Source organism: Penaeus monodon, chromosome 18 (genome assembly GCF_015228065.2).
Source record: "Penaeus monodon isolate SGIC_2016 chromosome 18, NSTDA_Pmon_1, whole genome shotgun sequence".
Taxonomy (NCBI): Eukaryota; Metazoa; Arthropoda; class Malacostraca; order Decapoda; family Penaeidae; genus Penaeus; species Penaeus monodon.
The window spans coordinates 12,443,253-12,465,752 of NC_051403.1; the positions used below are offsets into that span (position 1 = coordinate 12,443,253).

Sequence of the window (22,500 nt, forward strand, 5' to 3'; positions counted from 1 at the left end):
TTTACTGGAGAGATTATTTTCTAATTTTTTTTATTCTCTTGTGATTTATATGTTATGACTTTAGTACGGGAATATCAGAAGAAGGAAAGAATAAAAATTTAGATAAGTTTCAGATGAGATGGCAAGGTGTTAATACCTGAATATGTATATTCTTGTCTAAGATAAGAAGGAAGGAAATGGTAAGTGTTTAGAAGGTATTTGCATGTCCAACAATGGCCTTATGATGATCGGTGTGACATCTGCGCCAACAAACTCACAAACTTCCACGACATATAATCTGGCATCAAAGCTCGAAGATATCACTGCTGATTTATTGCCAAATAAGAAACAAGGCCAAGATCTATCTAACCAGAACACATAAGGTAGACTTCCTGTCATCTGCCAGAGGATGTAATACCAACGCTGGCGATTGTTTAACATTGCACTTCTGTTTAGCCAGACTCAGGGTTGTAGGTCGTCCATCGTAGATCAAAGTCCTGTACTTAAAGCTGTTCTAAACATTTCCTGAGCAAATGAATAGATGCCATCTTGAAAAAATGATATGGAAAAAGTAAGAAGCTTTGCTTTGAAGATTGATTTAGTATAAAATGTTAGTTCATGTATCTACTGTTCTTCATGCGATATATTATGTTATACTATGTCTTTAATTTTCTTCCTGTGTGATGTATAGGGGTATAGAGGTACCTAACTCCTTTTCTTGGGAGCACAGTGAGGAGACCATACTATTACTTGATGTAGTCCAGATCTGAACAATTATGACACCCTTTTTGTAACTTATTGGTGATGTTAGTCCAATTCCATTTAATTCTTACTTTGATCTTTGATTGAAGGCCTGAATTCTCAAGTCTGACCCTGATAGTAGCATAGTGTCAAAAGATTGCCATGGCCTTTGGTGTTCCGACAAATTACTACAAACTTCCATGATGTATATATTGGCATGGTAAAGGTTAGAGTGTTTTGGTATCAGGTGATAAATTGCTGCAGTGTTCTATAAGCTTCTCTTGCCAGAAATTATGTGGAAGAGATGTTCCTTGCCAGAGGGCCAAATAATGTGAAAGCAGTGGCAGACATGTGAGTGTGGCACATAGGATATAGGCAAATGTTTTTTGGCTTGTAAATATTTTTCCTTTCTTTTATTAGGATTTAGAATGAACGTGTGCCATAAGAGAAAAAGATAATGGCAATGTAAGAATGAGGAGAGAGGAGTACAAGGTCATAAAAGTCTTGATTTTCAAAGTAAAAATATTGCTCATAAAGAATGTTAGTTTAATTAACTGTTCACCACTTAGAGGTTTCACGTTGTTGGTCTTTTCCCGAAGTACTGTATTAATGTCTGGTGTTACAACCGCAAGTATTATTATTATTATTATTTTTTTTTTTAGCACAACAAAAGGCTTACTGGCTCTTTTGTAATCTGTAAGCAGTTAATATTAGATAATGTAAGATTTAAATTATGGTATCATTGAGACACCCCAAGAGGATCTAGACAGGGCTAATAGAATATTAAAAGGGAAACCAGTTTATAGTACTCATCTTTACTAGAGGAAGTGATGAAAATAGGATATTATAAAAGTAACACATTTGAAGAATAGCCCGATACTTTCACCTTTGGTAATATGAATTGTAAGCATAGGTGATTGACATATTGGTATGTAATGATACTGGGGTATTCAGGTAAATGTTTGGGAAACATTTGCAGTGGCTTTCAGGTTGGTGTTTTTTCTATTGTGATTCTGTGTTTTTTATCTGCACTGAAAGGCCTGTAGTCCTAGTTTAGTTCAGCGTGATATTGTACTGGTGCAGTGTCAAGTGATTTCTGCAGCCTTAGCATTATACATTTTAGCAAAGGCCAACTATCATCCATTATATATCTTCTGGTAAGAATAATCCAAGAATAGAACCTTATTTGACAATAAATCCCCAGGTCTGAAAACTTTATTTTGCCAGAGTAAATGGTGGAGGTTTGTTGGCCATTACTGAAGTGCAGACAGGTGCTGTGACTACTCCAGTAATGGTGAGTCATTGACCAAATGCAAGTGTGTCTTCTAATTACTTACCAATTTTTGCGATAAATATTGGTTTTCTTGTAATTTAAAGGTTGTTCTGATATTTGTAGGTGGAGGTTTTATGGGGGCTAGGTTTGTTTTTCTCTTGTTCCAAATGTCTAAATTAAGTGACAACATCAATGAATACCAGTGCCTTACTGGAGTAAATTGCTAAAGTCTGTTCATAGCATTATTCATTATTATTTTTTTTTTTTTTGTTCAACTCAGTTTTATTAATGTGGCCTATAAAAATATAATTGTTTGTAGATGTTTCTGTTGCTTAGAATATGTTTTATATTTTATGAGAAGAAATCTTTTGAAAAATTTTACTGGCTCTTGATTGATGTGTGTCCTTTCAGTATATCCTTGCTTATATATATATATAATATATATATATATATATAATATAATTTATATAATCATATATATATATAATATATATATATATATATATATATATATATAATATATATATTATTATATATATATATTATAATATTATATATTATATACTATATATATATATATATTATGTATATATATATAATATATATATATATATATATGCATTATTATATAATAATATATATATATATTATATATATATATATATATATATATATTTATATACATAATGCATATATATACATGCATATTATAATGATATATATATATATATATATATATATATATATATATATATATATATATATATATATATATGATGTATAAAAAAAATATATAAATGTATATGTAAATATACATACATTTTTTCTTTTTTATGGTATGAATATTTTTAAAACTTTCAGCCTGTGGACAGTCATTGAGCGAGATTTAGGTTTTGACTTCGATAATTCAAAGCAAGGTCTTAATTCTGTTTTTTTTCTTCTACATTGTCTTTATTTTTTGTAATTTAAACCTACATTGTTAAGTATTTTACATAAAAATTAATAGGTTACTGACATAAGCCTTTCAGTTGTAGGTAAATTTAGCGATTCATATTTATGTATTGGGTTTTGCAAGGGATTGGGTGGCAGAATTCAGGTATCCATTGTGAACAGTTCGTGCTGTATGGAGTCGAAGGGTGAATCAGGGTTTCACCATTAGCTGACTCATGTTAATATTCTGGCAGCTGATTTGTTTTTAATTATTGCCCTCACTGCATTAGCTTAACCCATTGGCACTGGGTATATAGTCTGTCCACTGTGGTTTTGTGTTATTAATTTTATTTTTATATAGGCAAGCTGAACTATTTGTTACATGTGATGATAGGCCTAAAGTCAGGTTATAAGCATACTTGATCTTACCTGGTTAACCATATTCCTTGATTTTTTTTTTTTTTTTTTTTTTTTTTTTTTTGTTATCATATGAATTATTATAACATTATGAACAGTAAAAGTAGTCATAAAGATAAAAATCTCTCTGAAAATTCAGAGAATGGGGTAAACAGGTAGGATCAGGAAGGTTTTGTAATTGGCTCCTTAGTGACTAAGCACTTATTAAGGAGTCCATGTTCAGGAAAAAGCAGAGAAAAGGATAGAACAGAGGACATTGGACTTATACATCAGCTTTTAGTGTCAGTGGGTTAATTTAAAGCAGTGAATTGAGCAGGCAAAAGAACCTGGAAATCTGTGAGTCGGATGCTAATGCTGTTTTGCAGTAAGAGTTATTTACTAACTTTCTTTGTATGTCTTGTGCTGTTTATTTAGGGTAGCTTTACTTTGTGATTTTTTTTTTTTGGGGGGGGAGGGTCTAAAATCTATAAAAACTTATAGAAATATGGACAATAGGACTGTGCCAAGGTAGGCAAAACTGTAGCATATTGCCTTGTAAAAGCAACTAGAATAAAGCATGCTGCTCTAGAAATAAATCTGCTGTAGTGAAGGATAATGCTATGATGTTAACATTCTAAAACTGAAAGAATAATAAATGGGTTATGATAAAGGGGTTAATTTTGGGTGTAGATATAGTGAGAATTTGGTTAGTTTAGATTCAGTTAAAGTTTATTAGATTAGATAGAAAAAAGGCAACATACATATTCAATTCATATTGTTTGAAATCATTGCAATCAGTAATTAACTAAATTGTAAAGAAATGAAGCCTAGTCTTAAATTCTAAATTAGTGAAATGCTTACCTTAATGAGTGGGTGCTTCTCAGAAATATTGCTGATATAATGTTTTTATTTTTCAGTAAGAAGAGAGAGTTTACTGAAAAGTTTGAGGCACCGAATATAAATATTTTTTACTATTGAACCATTTGGTATAACTTATATGGCCAGATATTTGCGATATTCTTATGAGTAATTGACTTAAGCCTGAGCTGCATTTTTATAGAGATAGGGAAATCTTCAGGAATATTTTCTTTAACACTGAGATATAATGATTTTATCATAGTGGTATAAAGTGTTTGAAATACGAGTTGTTGAAATGTAACAGTAAATGAGAAATAATTTCCATATACTGTATGCCATTCCCATACCCAGTTCTTGTTAAAAAACTGCATAAATGGTTGTCATACTTGATATTCAGGAGATTGTTGGTTTTATATATTGATTGAAAAGCTTTTAAATAGATGTATTTTTGGGTTGTTTTCACAAGTTACTATTATCTGTATCTGTCTAGTTATTGACTAGGGGCAGCTTTGATACAGTAAGTGATTTCTTCCATTGTTGCAGGGAAAACAGATGATGTGGGTGAAGTAGGGGCAGCTGACCTGAAGGAGAGCATGGCAACAGCTGGGGCGGAAGAGACTGTGAGCCAAGACCTGGCTGAAGTGCAGCAGGAGGAGCTGCCCACCACAGAGTGTGCAGTACTTGGTGGTTCTCAGGACCTGAAGAAGGAGCCTCCCATAGTGCCTTCTGTACCTCCTGTCTCCTCACCTCAGTCACAGACACAAATGGAGAATAGAAACTTAGTTAATTCAACCATAGTGCCAACATTAGATGACAGTGCAGGGGAACCTATTGTTGTGGGATTGCCTGATCTCCTTCCTGTCTCCCAGGGGAGTGAACAGAGAAGTAGCACAGTGGGTAGCAAGTGTGAGGTTGTTGAACCTAAAAGTCCAGAGTTATTAGGAACAGAAAATGAAGACCTAAACAAAGATGGGAAAAGTCAAACGGACACTAGTGGTGCTAATGGAGAATCAGGCAAGGAGGAGTCAGTGCTGCCGTCGATGGGCATTCTTCCAGATGTAGAAGAAATGCCTCCAAAGGCTCCACAGGCCACCTCTTCTCAACAGCAAGAAGCCTCCCCGCCTTCTGGTACTCAGAGCTCAGAAAACCGTAGCCCTGAGCCGCACCCTCTCGATCCGTCTGAAGTGGTGCACAAAATCAAGAAAATCAAGTGGCAGGATATAGAGGTGCCGATCATCACACAGAACAATAATGGTCCTTGTCCTCTGCTTGCTATAGTAAATGTTATGTTATTAAAGGTAAGACCTATAACTTGTTTTTGAGAAACTAGAAAATTATGTCTAGAGATCCTGAACATTTTCATAGTATTTCCAAGTACGCATATTTAGATAAAGCAATATGTCAGTCTTTAGAGAACATGGTAGAAATTGCTATGGATTTATTATTTGCTTATTCTTTATATATAATAATCAGTCACTGTTTTTCAGATTCAGAACAGTAGAGAGCCAGATTGTAATGAAATGTAGTAAATATCCAAGGTACATTTTAATTTCATCCTTAAAAGAATAATTACATATTGCAAGCAAAGCTATCTCAGAGCTAAAATGTATTTTAGTTTACTTATTTAATATCTTACAATTATGGTACTGGTAATGTACATTGTTTGTATCCCTATGTATTTATTCACAGAAAGTGCTGTCAGAGGTTATAGTAAGACCTTTTCTGTATCATAATGTAAAAAATTAACTATTAGTGAGGATGTTAAAAAATGTGACCAAACACACAGCAAAATAGGCAGTAAACTACAGTTTACATAAACTGTATATATATCCAGTAATTGATACTAGGCACAATGAGGTACAGCATTCAGGAAAACAGCCTCTCAGTAGGTATTAAACTTAGTTATGTCAATGCAGTATCAGCCAGCAGTAGTCATACATTGCTTACAAATGTTTATAGTTTTTATCATGTACCAAACACAAATAAACTGTAGTTTATGTTAGTTTGGCTTTGTGTTTGGTCTTATTTGTTTAAGTTTACTTACCTACTTCATATGTACATGCTATAAGCAATAAGTATAACCCTTGATGTCTAATGGAATACAATCATTTTTTAACACTTATTAATACCCTCGTTAAAGTGCTTATGCTTTAAAATCTAACTTGCTATTTTCTCAATTTTCAACAGTATCATACAGAAGAACAGATCTGATTATAATTTGTGAACACCTTACAAGCATATGGATGTTAATTTGAACAATATATTAAGAACTTTGTCTGATAGGAGTGAAATAGGGGTGCAACCTTGTGGTCAAATGAAATAGAAATGAAACAGATACTGCATTTGTTTCTCATAGGCATATGGCACTTAAATGGGAGTTTAGGTGATATGTACTTTTGACTATCCACTATCCATGATTCCTTCCAGGCACAAAGTATTTTATTACACATTCATAACTGCATAATGTATCCAAGTAATAGTAATTACTGATGGGTTATAATGACCACTCATTATCTTTGACCTCAGGGACCAATTTCAGCCCATCTGGCCATTTAAGAAAGTTGACTGTATGCTGTGAAGTGAAATAAATATTTCTCTGTCACACATATAAATGATTTTATAGCTGAGACCTAGTGCTACATTTACAAAAAATTTACTTTAGTTCCTGAGATACGTGTTTAAAAGTAAACAAACATTTGAAGGCATTTTTCTTGCCTTTTGAAAAAAAATAAAAGGTGTATAGTATGTTATAATTGTTTTGAATTGTGTGTTTTTGTAAAGCAAATATATTAGATCATATATAATATTTTTTTTATCTCTATAATTAAAAATGAAAATACCTTGTTCTGCAGGGCCAGATTACACTTCCAACTGACCGTACCGAGATAACTGGTGGAGAGCTGGTGCTGATGGTTGGCAACGCCTTGTTCGACCTGCCTCGCAACTCTCTGCCTTTGGAGATGAGGAGACACCTGGAACAGAATACAGAAGATGCAATCAGTATATTGCACAAGCTGTTAACGGGCCTTGATGTGAATATTAAATTTTCAGGGTAAGTGTTATTTGCTAGTTTTAGAAATAAAGAGAATGAAATGAGAAAAAGGTAAGTTCAGTAAAAAATTTATTAGCTATTAATAGTTTTGTTTACCTTAAAAGATTGCATTTATTTTTTTAATGAAGCTTAAAAAAGTTGTTCTCTGTAATATCACCCATAAAAGGAATTGGTATTAACTTGTAACAGGGCTGTGTGCATAATTTTTAAAGGGAAGTAAAAAAAGACAGCACGTTTTACATAGTGCATTTTTTCATTGTTATGATATTGGAATATAGAGTGACATGATACACCAAACCCATTTTTCATTTATTTTTTAGATTCTTTTCAATGTCTCATGCGTATTTAAAATTTTCTTTTGTATCAGAGTACGAGATTTTGAATTTACGGGTGAGCTGTGTGTGTTTGACCTGTTGGGCATCATGCTGTACCATGGTTGGGTTGTAGATCCCTCCAGTGAAGTTGCCCCTGTCATCAGTGACCTCTCTTATAATCAGCTGACTAACAATATCTTTGCATGGAGGGAAGAAGCTGTCAAGAACAACAACAATGACTTGCTTGTTAAAGGTGAGAAAAAAAGGGTAGTCTGTTTTTGCAGTCTATATCTGTTACTATACCTAAACATATTGATGCATCTTAGTATCTGTATGTATGGGAGCTGCTGTTGTGCAGTGGTAACCCAGGTAACTAGGGATCAGGAGTGTCTACAAGCACATGGGTTCAAGTCCTTCTTATAGTCCGATTTTGGAAGGACATCATCTTGGGTTATGGGTCTCCACCTGCCTAACAAGGCAGTGTTATAGGAAGGTGTTTGTGGTGTAAAACCAATTTGTCTGTCCATTTGCATCTATATATTTGTGCCTATGTTCATATCATCGCCATGTCTCTGTCATTATCTACTTCTGTTTTTATATCTAAATCTGTATCTGTGTCTATATTCTTATAAGTAAGTATCTCCCTTTTTGTATATTATACATGTGATAAGATATTTTATTACTATATTTCTTATCATGGAGTATAATGTAATTTGTAAGATTAATTATTTCTTGCATTATTTATTGTTTTAAAGTTTTTATGGACTTTGAGTGCTGCTGTTGAATTTTGGAGTAGGTGGCAAGGTGAACCGTTTCTCCACAAAAAAGGAGAATTGCTATTTGCTCATGGGGTAAAGTTCAGTAACATGCTATTGCAAAACAAAGCTCAGTTTAGACATATTCAAATGGGGCACTCAGTGAATTAAGAGAATAGTTTAAAGTCTAATTATCTGTTAGAAAATTTTAGCATAACTGAAACAAGCAAGAGAAGACTACAAATCATTTTCTGACCATATTTTATGATATGACCAGTGTCATGGTATTAACACCTACACATAACCCAAAATCGAGGCATTAGGCTTACTTGAGTGGCCACTCTCACAGATGGAACATTCCGTATTTGTTTGGTGATAGGAATAATGCAAGAGCCCCTCCCTAAATGCCCAATGAATTTAATCACCCTCCAGTAGTTTTTTTCACACATGGTGAGTCATTCCCGTCACCTTGGCCCTTCGCGGAAATTCTCTTGAAGGCATGATCCTGTCATCTTGATCTTTAACCAAAATTTTTACATGATTTTATTTTCTTATTACATGCCCCTCAAGTCAAAAAATTTTCATGACATGGTGGTCACATCACCCAGATTGTAGGGGTTCAGTTCTGTAAAAAAAATTGAGATATTACTTCTAAAATTGTAATGCATTTGTGAAATGTAAGGCTCATAGAAATAAAAAGAAATAAAATCAGACTCACCAGTGACTAAAGTTACTTTACAACTCATAGAGTGCAAGTCACCGCTTAGGCTATGCTGATTAAATTTTTTTTTTCTTAATCCACTCATGATGGTTGAACTCCAATCCCTTTATGACTAGACTGTCATTCGTATGTTCCATCAAGCGCAGTTGAGTCTGCTCTAAATTTTGTGTAATAAGAAGTTGTTTACTTGTTTTTGTTTGATTATGGTCATTGAGGTAAAACAGTCCCTCAAAAGTAATCTTAAAGCTTCTTTTTAGTATCATTGCCTAAGTAATTGTTTATACTATAACCAAGAGCATAGAGAGCAGGTTAAGTGTGTTTCCTGTACCTCTAATTTTTCCCTGTAACAGCTGACTCTGTGCACCACTTAGCACACCTGGGAGATCCAGTTGTGAGTTGGTGAACCAGATTATAGCCTGAATATTTATCTTCAAGCTAATAATGATGCATAATTTTTTTCTTTCTGATTTATCGCACACGGCAGGGTGGGATGAAATAGTGTAATTGCACTTTCCAGAGGTTAATTATTATTTATAAGAATATAGCCCTAAGACTGGAAGTATGAACTCATAGTATATGAGTTTTTGAAAGAGATACACTTAAAATGCATAATATCCCAAATTGTAGTTAATAAAGATGTATTTTTTGTAATAATTGATAAGTAGGCAATATAATAAATAGCAATGTATTTGCAAAAATGTAGTGTGAAATTTAAAATTCTACTAATAATATTATTACACGTAGTGCTGTTGATACTGCTGTGTATTCCTTTGAATTGTATTTGTTTTAATAAAGCTTAACATAATTAATTTTAAACTTGCATGGATATATTGAGATAAAGTATTCAGTGCTTTTATGCTAATTAACAGATTAAAGCATGACTATGACAAGTACACATGTTTATCCTTATTTTGTTTCACAGCAATGTTGTGTGAGGAGTTTATGGCAAATAGTGGATCGCAGTTAACAATCCACGGCTTATTTGAACTCGGGTCAGCTTTACAAAGGGAGGAGATTGCAGTTCTCTTCAGAAACAACCACTTCTCAACCATATATAAGAGAGGGGTAAATATCCAGTAGCTATTGCTAAAGCAACGACTATTATATCAGGTCAACCTCATGTTCATATTTAAGAAGAACACATTATTATTACTGCATGTCAATTTTTCTTCTTGGTTGTCATTATCATTTTTATTATTACTTGGTTTATTGTCGTGTGTTTTGATTTATGATTATTATTGTTATTAATGTTATCATCATCATTATCATCACAAGTGGGACCTGTGGAAAATCCGTGGAACAAGAAAGAAAAATATTAAAAGCTACTTCTCCCCCCTCTTCCCTGTCCTTTTCCCTTTCACTCTCCATTCCTTTCTTTCTCCCTATACTTTTCTCTTTCCTGCTCTGTACCTCCTCTCACTTTCACATCTTCAATTTACGCCTCTCCCACTTTAAATCCTATATCTACCCCTACCTACTTCCTTCCTCTTTCTCTTTATCTTCTCTCCCAACCCCCTCCCTTTCCTTTACTCATCCTCCTTTCCTCTTTAAGTACCCTTTGTTTGTCCTTCCTCATCTCCCCTTTGTCTGTTAAGGGGACTGTTCCAGGACGGGAGGGGGAGGTAGAGTGTCATTTTAAGTTAGCTAACCTATAGTATATATTAACAAATGTGGAAATTACTAAACTCCTGTTAGAGCCCAACCTGAGTTATTTCTTATGTACATAAGTAATTAGTGCCTACTAAATGCATAGGACTTGTAAGGCCTTGATTTCTGAATTTCAGAAAAGAACATCAAAAGGTAGTCCACACAAAACTGAAAAGAGGGCCCAAATATAGTTCACAATGGCAAACAGACCCAATTATGTGCCCTTCCCTCCCTTCTCCCTTTTCCACTTTAACCTTTTCCGATGGGTAGTATTCATAGTGGCCTGGGCCTCGCTGCCGGGGGCTTATATCGTTGCCCTAGCATGCGCGACCACTCATACCAAATACCAGCATCCCATGCCGTTTCTTTGTAATACTACGAAGATATGTTGTATTTTCAGTTTTCATTATTTTTTAAAGTCTCTACTTGCCAAACTTCCTGATAAGTCGAAAGATATTTTTGTTATTATATAGACTCCATAATTGATCATTATTCGGTCTATAGTCCGAATAAAATAAGCAGTGTTCGGCATCATGGAGTTGAAATCGTCGGTTTGTTGCATTTTTTTTTTTTGTTGTTGTTGTTGCATGGTAAAAATGAGAGTGTTAAAACCAACTTAATCACACTTTCACTGGCAGAAAAATAATCTTTTGCCGTGATTGTAACAAAAAAAAACTCATGGCATGTCCATACATACTCTATGGCATGTGCGTACATGCCCCCGGCTGATGGTCCCGCCATGCCATGGCATGTGCGTACATGCCACCCATCGGCAATGGGTTAAATCTTTCCCCTTCCTTCCCCTCCTTTCTCTTTATAATCCTTCATAAGTCTTTTTCCCTCTCCTCCATTTTGTCTTTAGGTCCCCTTTCCCTCTCCCCTCCTAATTTAGTTTTTAACCTCCCCTTTGGATTGTTGTGGAAATAATGAAAGGTGCAAAAACTAATGGTCTAACTACTGCAGTGTACTGTACTTGCCTCAAGGGTGAATGATAGTACCAATAATAACAAAAATAATGGTAATGATCATAATAATAATGATCATAGTAATAATGTTCATGATAATGTTCATAATATAATGGTCATAATATCAATGATAAAAATAATAATGATCATGATAATAATGATTATAATAATGATAATAATAGAGTTTGAATATTCTTCTAAAACATTTGTAATATGATGCCTTTATATCTGTGTATGTGTGTGTGTGTGTGTGTGTGTGTGTGTGTGTGTGTGTGTGTGTGTGTGTGTGTGTGTGTGTGTGTGTGTCTGTCTGTCTGTCTGTCTGTCTGTCTGTCTGTCTGTCTGTCTGTCTGTCTGTCTGTCTGTCTGTCTGAGAGAGAGAGAGAGAGAGAGAGAGAGAGAGAGAGAGAGAGAGAGAGAGAGAGAGAGAGAGAGAGAGAGAGAGAGAGAGAGAGAGAGATATTCTGTGATATTTATGTTATTAATTATCATTGTATTTTACATCAAAAGTCAGCAAGTGAGAGGTCTGCATTCACATGGCATATGTTTTCAAGTGTAACATGCTCATTTCACCAACACCACCAGATCAGATCTTAATTCTATTTCTGACTCTAATTAAAATTCTGATTCTTTTTTGTTTCAATTATTTATTTAATGATTCATCTTTTTGCTGTTGGGAGTATATTATTATTATGTATGGGAACTTCAGGTATAAGCCCTTTGGAGCTACTTCCTTGATTCCTTTTAGACAACAGCTGACACAACATGTGATATTTACTATGCAGACTATACTTTATTATGTAATCTTAGTTGTTACATTGTGCCACAAGTGATTTATTGGACTTTTATAGCTTGCACATTAGCATATTTCATATAATCTTTGCAGGACCAGTTGTACCAGCTTCTGACCGACCAGGGATTCCTCCATGAGAACATGGTATGGGAAACACTTAATGATGTTGATGCCACTTTCTCGGAATTTGTGAACGGAAACTTCCAGCCCATTCCCCCTGTACCTGAGTCAACTCCTTCCTCTGAAGCTGCTCAGAACATGACCATGCAACAGCAGATCAACTCAGAGTAAGTGCAAAATGTGCACTGGCTATCATTGGGAGCAAGGCTTTATTTATTTGTCATTGTGTCGTGTTTAATGGCAAGAGAATGATTTTTAGATGCATTCTTTCCTTCTCTGTTACAAACTTATAAAGGACATCAAAATTCAGAGCTGTGTGCACATAGGATGTCTTTTTATATATATATATATTTTTTTTTTTTTTTTTACGCTTATTGTGGTTCACATCATAATATCATCACATCATGAGTCTTGTCTTGATGGCTGGGATCAGATTGTGTGTGCCTGACTGGTCAATCTGGTCAGTCACCCATTGTTAATTGGGCTAATGGTCAAGTTATAGTTACATGAGCTTTTCATTGATGCATTAATAACATCAATTATAATTGGATTTAAGAGAATGAACAGAATGATTAGGGGAAAATAATTATGCCTAGATATATTTTTCCCTATTGCTTAAATATAGTTGACAGATTCATGAACAAAGATCACTACACATAGATAGTGTAAAAAAGGCAAGAAAAGGAAGCTGTATCTTAGACTTCACACCTAACAGACGCTTGTACTCTTTTCTCACCAGTATCTAGGACTTATTCCCACTCTTATTTTTTCAATGCATGTGATATATATTTGGTGATTTGTAAAATCAGGGAATCCTTATTTGCTTAGACATGTGCATTGTAGTTTGTTTCAAGCCCTCATTGGACATGAGCGGTAAACACTGAATAGTGGTAGCATCAGATTATATTCTTTCACAGCCATGGATCGCTAATGATAGCAAGAAGACCAAAGTGAATTTTTAATGAAAGCAAAAGCTATGTAAAAGAGCTGTAGATTGTATGTAAAAGTTGAGGTGTAACTCTCTTGCAAACATCTGAGAAAGTGTAATATTGGAAAGTATTATTATAAGGGAAAGGGTTTACATAATTATGGAGGGAATAGATTGAGAAATAGATGAAAAAGATGTTATAGATGGATCAGATAAGAATTAACTGGATGTGAACGTGTGGTTGACTCTAGATTTCTTTTAATGGGTTAAAGGTAAAGCCATAAAAAGAATAAATAGATATGGGATCACATTGAAAAATAGAAAAGTAAAATAAGTGTATGTCATTCTCATGAAATAGGTGAAGTGACCTTAAGCTTTTAGCTCATGTTATGGATACACTTTGTTTCATTAGCATGGATTCAGCACAGTGTCTGATACTTGGCAAATAAAAGTTTTGCAATTCGAAGCTTGTTGAAACAGCAGATAGAGAACACTCAGAAATGGACATGTTGGAGTATAGTTAACAACAGACATGGGCAGAGTTAATATGAGGTTATGTATTTGTAGTAGATATAGATGAGTTGTTTTATATTATTACAGATTGGTCGTGAATTTTAGGATATTTCTGTAATAAGTTTGGGTATTCATAAATTACATACTCTGGGAATATTTTTATTTTAGACGTTTGCATGGTTGACCGAATGTAGGGGAATTTTTTTTTCTGATTCATAAACCTTTGGCAGTTGCTGCTGGTAGCATTTGTAAAATTCTCATGCTTTGGAAAATTTATTTAATCTCTCTCTCTCTCTCTCTCTCTCTCTCTCTCTCTCTCTCTCTCTCTCTCTCTCTCTCTCTCTCTCTCTCTCTCTCTCTCTCTCTCTCTCTCTCTCTCTCTCTCTTTCTCTCTTTTTGATGTTAACCCAGTCACTATGGTTTTATGTGCTGTCTCTTGCAGTTTTTGTGAATTTTGTTGCATACAGATGGCTCCACATCTATCAGTAGGCCCTAGTGACTGCTCCTGATTTCCCCATTCCTTCAGATTGTGAGAAAATGTGTTTTTCTTTCTAATAGTATTGATATTGATAATGTTGTTATTCTTATTGATGTTATGAATATTAAATTGTTATTAAAATCTCAGTAACATTAAAGACACTGAAATAATGCAAAAGAAACTTTCCAAAAATCAAGGAAAAGGGCAAACAGGTGCAATAGGTAGGACTAATAACTGACTCCTTGGTGACTAAGCACATGTAGAGCCATCTAAGTGTAAATACAATAATTGATATTACAGTGAGCATGGCATGTATTCCTGCCATCCATGCCGATTGGTTTAATTAAAACTATGTCAAGCTATGTTTGCCAATATCCTAGCTTTATGTTGCTGGAAATTGCTGTTAAATGTTTCATATCAGTGTCTTAAACCTTGGGGTGATGTACAGATATAATTTTTCCTGCACTTGGGGGCAACATATATACTTAGTGAATAGTAACATCATAAATTTGTGGGGTAAACTCTTCTCCATTCTCCTCCATGAACAAATTGTTGCTTCTTACATTTCCATCTTCTTTTATATCACTTTCCTCTATTGAATGATATTCCCTATCACTTCTTTCCTTATTTGAGTTGTCAGAAATGCCTGCCTTACTCCTGCTACTCACATATCCTGATATTTTGGAAACTTTACCACTAATTGGTCATTGCCTCTTCTGGTGTAGTGACACTCACAACGATGAGGGACAAGTGGCCTAATGACAGGTATAACAAATAGGAAAACTTTCAAACAATTAGTCAGTGACATCTATCCACACATGATTAACTTTTAGGCATGGCTGGCGCGATTTAAATGATCCAGCGTGCTAGATAATAATTGTCGTGTTTCGTCCTTTATCGTCTCATTTTATAACTGTTGAGTTCAACTGTACTTTTCAAGTTGAAATCAGTTGACTGAATCCTGAGCTATAAGCAAAAGTGTGCAAAATTATGATTGATATTAATTTCAGTGTCATTGGTAAATATATATTTGCCTTTATTTTGGTTCATTAAGATCTTTGAGTTTTGCCAAGTGAATTCCAAGCAGAGAAGTATTGAGGGGCACTTTGGAAGGTCATTATTTTTGCTCAAAACCTGTGTGTAGTTTTTTGTATGAGAGGAAGTAGCTGACATTTTGAAAAATGTGAAAAAGAAGTGAGACTTTGCACACAAGAAATTGATTTTGATGAAAATTGTATTTTGGCAATTGTCAAGTATCATAACACAGGATTATCATAACACAGGATTGAATATATAAGAAAAATTTTATTCACTTGATGGTTATACTAAATGAACATTATAAACATCCCCTAAAGAGTATCCGTTTCAAATTCATACTTTGACTGGAGAAATACCTCTACATTTTGACACTGAAGTATATTCAAAGAAAAGTTTGCAGACTTTATTTTAGAAGTAGAATAGAATATGTAATATTCTAGAAATGTAAAAAGAATATGCAAGATTCTAGAAATACAAGAAAGTTTGTGGATATTGATGTTAATCCGACATGTTACAGTCAACAGTTGGCAGCGATGCTTCAACATGAGGTAGAGCTGCAGCAGCGTCAACAACAAAACTTTGAACGTCTAAAGGATTCACTAGGGCTTCACAATATGTCTGAGTGAGTGGCTTGATGGCACACTTTATTGCATAAACTTTTGCTGCTCTGATTCCTCACATTAATCTTTTCTTACCTTGTTGTTTCTTGAATGCTGATGCCTGATGTATTTTTGCACTTGTTGAAATGGTGATTGTTGAATATCCTTTTCATATAAATACCTTGAGTTTGAAAACTTCTGCTTTTGTTGAATCTGTATTATAGTTTATGAGATTCTTATTATTTGATATTTGAGCAAATTTGCCAGCTGTTATCTGCATGTCTGCATTATTGAAATATAAAAATTGTATATTGGAGTGCAGTTCCTTTGTTGTTTGGATTCCTTGGTCATGATAACATTAACCCATTCATGTTGCATTATGTCCTACAAATTTCTGGCAATTAGGATAATGCCTTGTGACCATGGCCATGAGCTGGACAGTACCTCAGGTGAAGAGTGGCATCCATTACAGCATCCTTGCGCTCACCAAACTTAACCTGAAAGAATACCTGTTGTGAATGGGTTAAGGATGTTTGCATGCAGTGATCATCAGTAGCATACAAAGCCTTGTAGTTTGCTGGAGCCCTGCATGATCCATAGATGCTCATGAACAAGCAAACAAGCATGCACACCACACAAATATCAGCATGAATGCACAGACAAAAATGCTTAAACATGTACAGTTATGAATACAGACATAGACACACACAGGAACATGTTTACTCACATGAACACATACAGAACACACAGGCATATATACATAAACACACTGGTACCTACACCAATACACAGGAAGACACATGTATACACACAAAAGGTACACACATGTATATGCACAAAAGCACCCAAACATTTGTATATGCACAAAAGAGTGTGCGGCGTGCGCGCACACACACACACACACACACACACACACACACACACACACACACACACACACACACACACACACTCACACTCACACTCACACTCACACTCACACTCACACTCACACTCACACTCACACTCACACTCACACTCACTCACTTTATTTACTCACAATTATATATTGAAGGATGTATTTACATGTTTCTCTTCTTGTGTTGTCAATGCAAGGGAAGTGATAGTGATTAGAGATTTGTAATATCATCCTCTCTCCATTTAACTGTTGTGTGCCAGTCTGAAAAGTTGAATAAAACTACTGCCAATTTCCCTGATGTTGCCTAATAATTATCTAGATTGGTATAATTGGTTTCCTTTATCCTCTGTACTCTTTTATCCTGACGTCAATGGGATTTGAGCCTAGAAGAACACTTCAAGATTTAGGATGTGCTACTGCAATGAAACTATTTGCAAAGCAGTGTATTGACTCAAGGTAATCAATGTTTTCAGTGAAGAGATGGCACAGAAGCTTCAGGAGGAAGAGAACCGCCTGGCAGCAGAAGCAGAAGCAGAGGCAGGAGCAACGCGGTACCCAGCTGCACCACCTCCTCAGACGCGGCAGGTGCCACAACCCCCTCCACAAGTTCAAGAGGAGAAGAGAAAAAAAGATGTAAGTTTGTATTCATAAAAGATGTTGCAAAAAAGAAAAAGAAAAAAAGTCTTATATTGAAACTATTTAAATTGGAAGATTTCTTGTATATAATATGTATATCTTACTAGCTTCTATCTTCTTCCTCTCTCTTTCTCTCTCTCCCTCTTCTTCCTCTCCCTCTCTCACTCCCTCTCTCACTCCCTCTCTCCCTCCTCTCCTTCCTCTCCCTCTCCCTCTCCCTCTCCTTCCCTTCTCCCTCTCCTTCCCTTCCCTTCCTTTCCCTTCCCTTCCCTTCCCTTTCCCTCCCTTTCCCTTCCCTTTCCCCTTTCCCTTTCCTCTTTCTCTCTCTCTCTCTCTCTCTCTCTCCTCTCTCTCTCCTCTCTCCTCCTTCTCTCCTCCTCCTCCCTCTTCATCTCCTTTCCCCTCTCCCTCTTCCTCTCTCCTCTTTCTCCTCCTCTCCTCTCTTCTCCTCCTCCCTCCTCCCCTCTCTCTCTCCTCTCTCCTCTCTCTCCTCTCCTCTCCTCCTCCTCCTCTTCTTCTTCTTCTTCTTCTTCTTTTCTTCCTCCTCCTCCTCCTCCTCCTCCACCTCCTCATGCTCATTCTCATTCTTATAACTCTTAAGCCCCCACTCTCCCTCTCCCTCCACACTCTCCCTTTCATTTAAGAAGTCATAATGATTGAAAATTTTCTTTTTGTTTCCAGTGTACCATCCTCTGAAATATTTTGAAGCTTTCATTCTTTGGAACTTATATTCATAAATCTTTGAGTGTCTTGTACTGAAGAACCCATCCCAATCTTATACCTGGATGTTGCAAGTTCCTGGGGTAGAAAGATGCAATTTTTCAAGAGTACATTTTGGACAGTTCACCCCTACAACCTACCGAGGCATATGTTTCAAGGTCAATGGTTGAAGAAAAACTCCTATCTTTATATAAATAATGCTGCGTGTTGATCTTGTCTGATGAAGAAAGAATGAAATAGTGTTACCATTATAGAAAGCTTACAAAGTGATATTCTAAACAGTTGATATTTGTATACTATTACTGTACAGGATGTATTGTCTGTAATGGACTATTTTAAAATGTAGATGGACAATGTTAGAAAGCTAAAAGACAAAGATTAAGATTTATCAAGTCAAAAGCAGATCACTTGAACCTGATGGTAGTGGTGTTGCCACTAAGATCTAGTGACAATTTGATACACCCTACATCTTCCACTGTGATATTACATTGCAAAGGGAAAAGAATTGCCATGCATCAAGAGTTCTATTTGTTACATCAGCATAGCTTTTTAAATTTGTCAAAATATTGATCAATTTCATTCATAGTCGTAAAGTGGTTTGTTAGCTTGAAGATACAGAAAGGGTCTCTAGTATGGTTTCTTAAATTTGCTGTTTCATAACTTATTGATGCATGAGATTCCCCCAGATTTATAATAGAGCCTCAGTTATATAAGAATTATAAATTAGAAATATAGGCACAAAGCTTGTATATGTATATATACAGTACTTGGAACTGTGCAAACATTATGTATGTATGACCAGTACTAAATTCTTAAATTATATAAAGTTGTTTGAAATGATTAGTGATTCTGTATTCACAAGTGTTTAAATATGAGTTGAAATTGATAGCCTTGAAGTTTATGGTGCACACATGGAAGTCTGTATATTCCTAAGAATTTGAAAATCATTTTGTAATGTTGAAATGATTAGAACTGATTTTTGAACTTTAGGTGAAAGTTACTCACTTGTAAATATGAATCTCAAAATTATTTGATGTTTTACTTCAAACATAAAAAAAAAAAAAAAATATTTGCACCCTCACAAACAAGAAGAATATACAGTTATGGATGAAAATATTTTAAGGTTCACCATAATAGATAGCATAATGTATTTAATCTTGACATGATTTGAATTTGGCTTGTTAGCTGCAAAATAGGAAGTAGTTAAGGAAGCAATGATGCCTTCATTTCACATTGGCATTGAATATTGTGAATTCCATTCACTGGAAAGTTAAGAGTTTAATTATTTTCAATATTTCATTATATGTATGTGTATGTATGCATGTGTGCATGCTTGAGTGTGTACAAGAGAGTGTGTCCATATTTCTAACTAGTATTATAAGAATAAAATAAAAGTATTGGGACTTATATTTGTACTTTACAATTTTATTTATGAAGCATCATCAAAATTTCTGAATACATGCATAAAGTTATTACTTAACATAATAACGTTGCAGAACTATGATGAACATAAAAGGCACAGAAATATTGCAAAGTAGATTATAATTTAGGGATGCCTCAGGAAATGAAATAGAATTTTAGACCAATACATAAATTGGTCGAATCTTTCACCTTCTGCTTAACTATGTATCAGAACATCAGCTTTGGGAAGCTTAGTAGCAGTCCACTGTCAGTTCAAAGGTGGGAGCTATTGGCAAGGGTGCAGTGTAGCTTGGTGACTTAATCACAGACCGGTACAGCTTTACATTATATGAAATGAGGTCATCCTTGTACAAAGGTATTCTCAGACCAATTGACCGAAAATACGTTTGTTAAGTATTTTGCTAGTTTAAGTTTTTATCTCTTAACATGAACGGATATGTTCACATTAATGCACTCATGAGTCATGAGAGTGTAGTGCACTAATGTAAAAATATCAATACTTATGCTATAGATGAAAGTTTAAGCTAATATAACATTTGATAAACACCTTTGGGCAATTGGTCTAAGAAAGCCTTTGGATGTGTGTACCCTCAAGTGATTATCATAGCCCATAAATGCAGGAAATATGCTTTGTCTTTAGGATGTATGGAATTGTTCTCATAAGCAGACTGGTATAATTTGCTGTGGGTTTGATATTTATGCCTTTGAATGAGAAATCCAGTCTGTTTTCTTTGTGGCATTAAGTATTTATACATCATAATCAACTTGTGCATTGTTTAACAATATGGAAAACTTTCTCTCTCTATTGGCCACTATGACTTAATATTTCCCCTATAAAACCATATCTGCATGCTAAATTATTTATTCACAAAAAAGGGAAAATATCTGTACATTCAGAATATATTCTCAGGTGTAGCTGGAAACTTGGGAAAATATGGCTGCAGTATAATAGTTCAAGGTTATATTTTGTTGACTTGTTGCAAAATTATCAATAACTCCTTGCCTAACCATATTACCTTTATTAGGCTATTTTGTTTTGTCCTTGAATATTTTATAAGAAAGAACTTGATTTGCATTTTGTCTTCTAATATTATATCTTGTCTCTTCAAAGTCATATGATCTTTTTGTCTGTTTGTCAGTCTTTGATTGATGTGCAGAGCTAGGCATTAGAGGTAGTGTGACTAATAGTAAAGATTTGTTATTATGTTCTACTGTTTAGTGAAAAAAAAGAAGAAAAAAAGAAATAAGACTACTGTGGAATACTGATTTGATGATCTTGCCTAAATGGGAATAACTTTTTTCATTAGTACACCTTACAGAAAACTACATTGTTGTAGACTATTCCTTAACTGTGTATCCTGGATCGTGGAGGACTTTCGCTATCTCCACCATAGCTAACTCCATGTAGACCTTACAGGATTCTTGGATAATCATTACTGCTTCACTGTCGATAACTAGATGTGGAGCCAATCGATTGCTCATTTGTATAATGGGACTATTTTTTTTATCTTTATATGAACAAATGAAGTTATTTTAAATTTACTTAAGGCACTCTAGTATTTGCATTGAGTATTGAGAGACAAAATTAGAAGAGACTCATACATACAGTCTCTGTCTTAGTCACTATATAATAATATGATGCCTCTGAAAGACTATGTAGATGTAATTTTTGTATGCATTTTTTATGTGAATACTACAAGAATTTTTGATATGGAGATTGGATCTATGTTAGAGTATAAGTGATTGCTCATTGTGCTGTACATATATTTATTTTTCATATATTACACCAAGCCTTGTAGTGTTGGGCATATATTTGTCAAATTCCTATAGATCACCAATACATACTGATACTGCAGCATACAAAGGAAAAAAAATAATAACTATTCTAGGTAGAATTAAGGAGGAATTATTCTCAGCAGATCAGAAGTTTTAAGGGAATGCTATCAGGTTATTAGGTGGGGAATGGATAAACTTGCAGTGTTACATGTTATTTTTTGCAAAACAGTTTTTCTGAAGTACATGTTGCAGTTACAGTAAGAAGGTGATTGTGCTTTGTATTGTTAAAGATTTGTTTGTAAGTGGAACACAAATATTTAGAGTCATTCTTGCTATGGAGACCAACACTACACATTTACTTCTGATTCACACATCGTTATTGCAATGCAAGATGTCTGGCTGTTAGATTTTTAGATTTGTTTGTTATAATATGCATAGCTTAAATTGTAAAGGTGAAGGCCTCTGTTTTACATGATAGTTATGGTTTTAGTGTAATATTTGCACCAATATTGTATTCAGTGTTGAAAGCACAATACTGAGATGCTGGTGTTTTTCTTTTCTTTTTAATTTCAAGAAAAGGCAGGGAAAATACTGAAATATGTTTTAACAAACACAGTTGTTGGATGAAGAAACATTTATAAAGTTTAAATTTAGGCAGACATTTTGTAATATTGTTCTGATCAGTAATCAGTGTTCTCATTACTGTAACTCAAAAGAACAGTAAATAAAAGTAATGGATGTTTAAAAATCTAAATGCGTAGTTTGACTTTGATTCTGAATTAGTGCTTTTCTCTCTTTGAATTGCTAAATATATGACACAGCTCTTGTATGGTGTTACCTGCAAGAAGTGGGTGCCCTGAAAGTTTCCAGTACTTCCATCCTGCAAGGTTAGATTACGTCCAGTCAAAGCGAAAAGCAAACGTTAGCAAACATTAGCTTATTAGGTAG

At 34.6% G+C, this 22,500-nt stretch overlaps 1 protein-coding gene across 6 annotated transcripts in view; it reads left to right on the forward strand.

Annotated features, from left to right (window-relative positions):
- The window catches only part of LOC119584262 (ubiquitin carboxyl-terminal hydrolase MINDY-1-like), a 24,019-nt gene that overhangs the window by 1,198 nt on the left and 321 nt on the right, over positions 1 to 22,500 (forward strand). For 4 of the 6 annotated variants that reach the window (XM_037932787.1, XM_037932783.1, XM_037932786.1 and 1 more), the window contains exons 2-9: positions 4,721 to 5,475; positions 7,030 to 7,229; positions 7,597 to 7,796; positions 9,942 to 10,084; positions 12,518 to 12,711; positions 16,019 to 16,123; positions 17,472 to 17,631; positions 18,316 to 22,500. The exon at positions 18,316 to 22,500 is cut by the window's right edge and continues 321 nt beyond it. In XM_037932787.1, coding sequence (XP_037788715.1) covers positions 4,771 to 5,475; positions 7,030 to 7,229; positions 7,597 to 7,796; positions 9,942 to 10,084; positions 12,518 to 12,711; positions 16,019 to 16,123; positions 17,472 to 17,631; positions 18,316 to 18,330 — 1,722 coding nt within the window. In that variant the 5' untranslated portion in view covers positions 4,721 to 4,770 and the 3' untranslated portion in view covers positions 18,331 to 22,500. Of the gene's footprint in view, positions 1 to 1,947; positions 2,015 to 4,720; positions 5,476 to 7,029; positions 7,230 to 7,596; positions 7,797 to 9,941; positions 10,085 to 12,517; positions 12,712 to 16,018; positions 16,124 to 17,471; positions 17,632 to 18,315 lie in introns of all 6 variants that reach the window. The other 2 variants (XM_037932784.1, XM_037932788.1) reach the window with 2 other exon arrangements.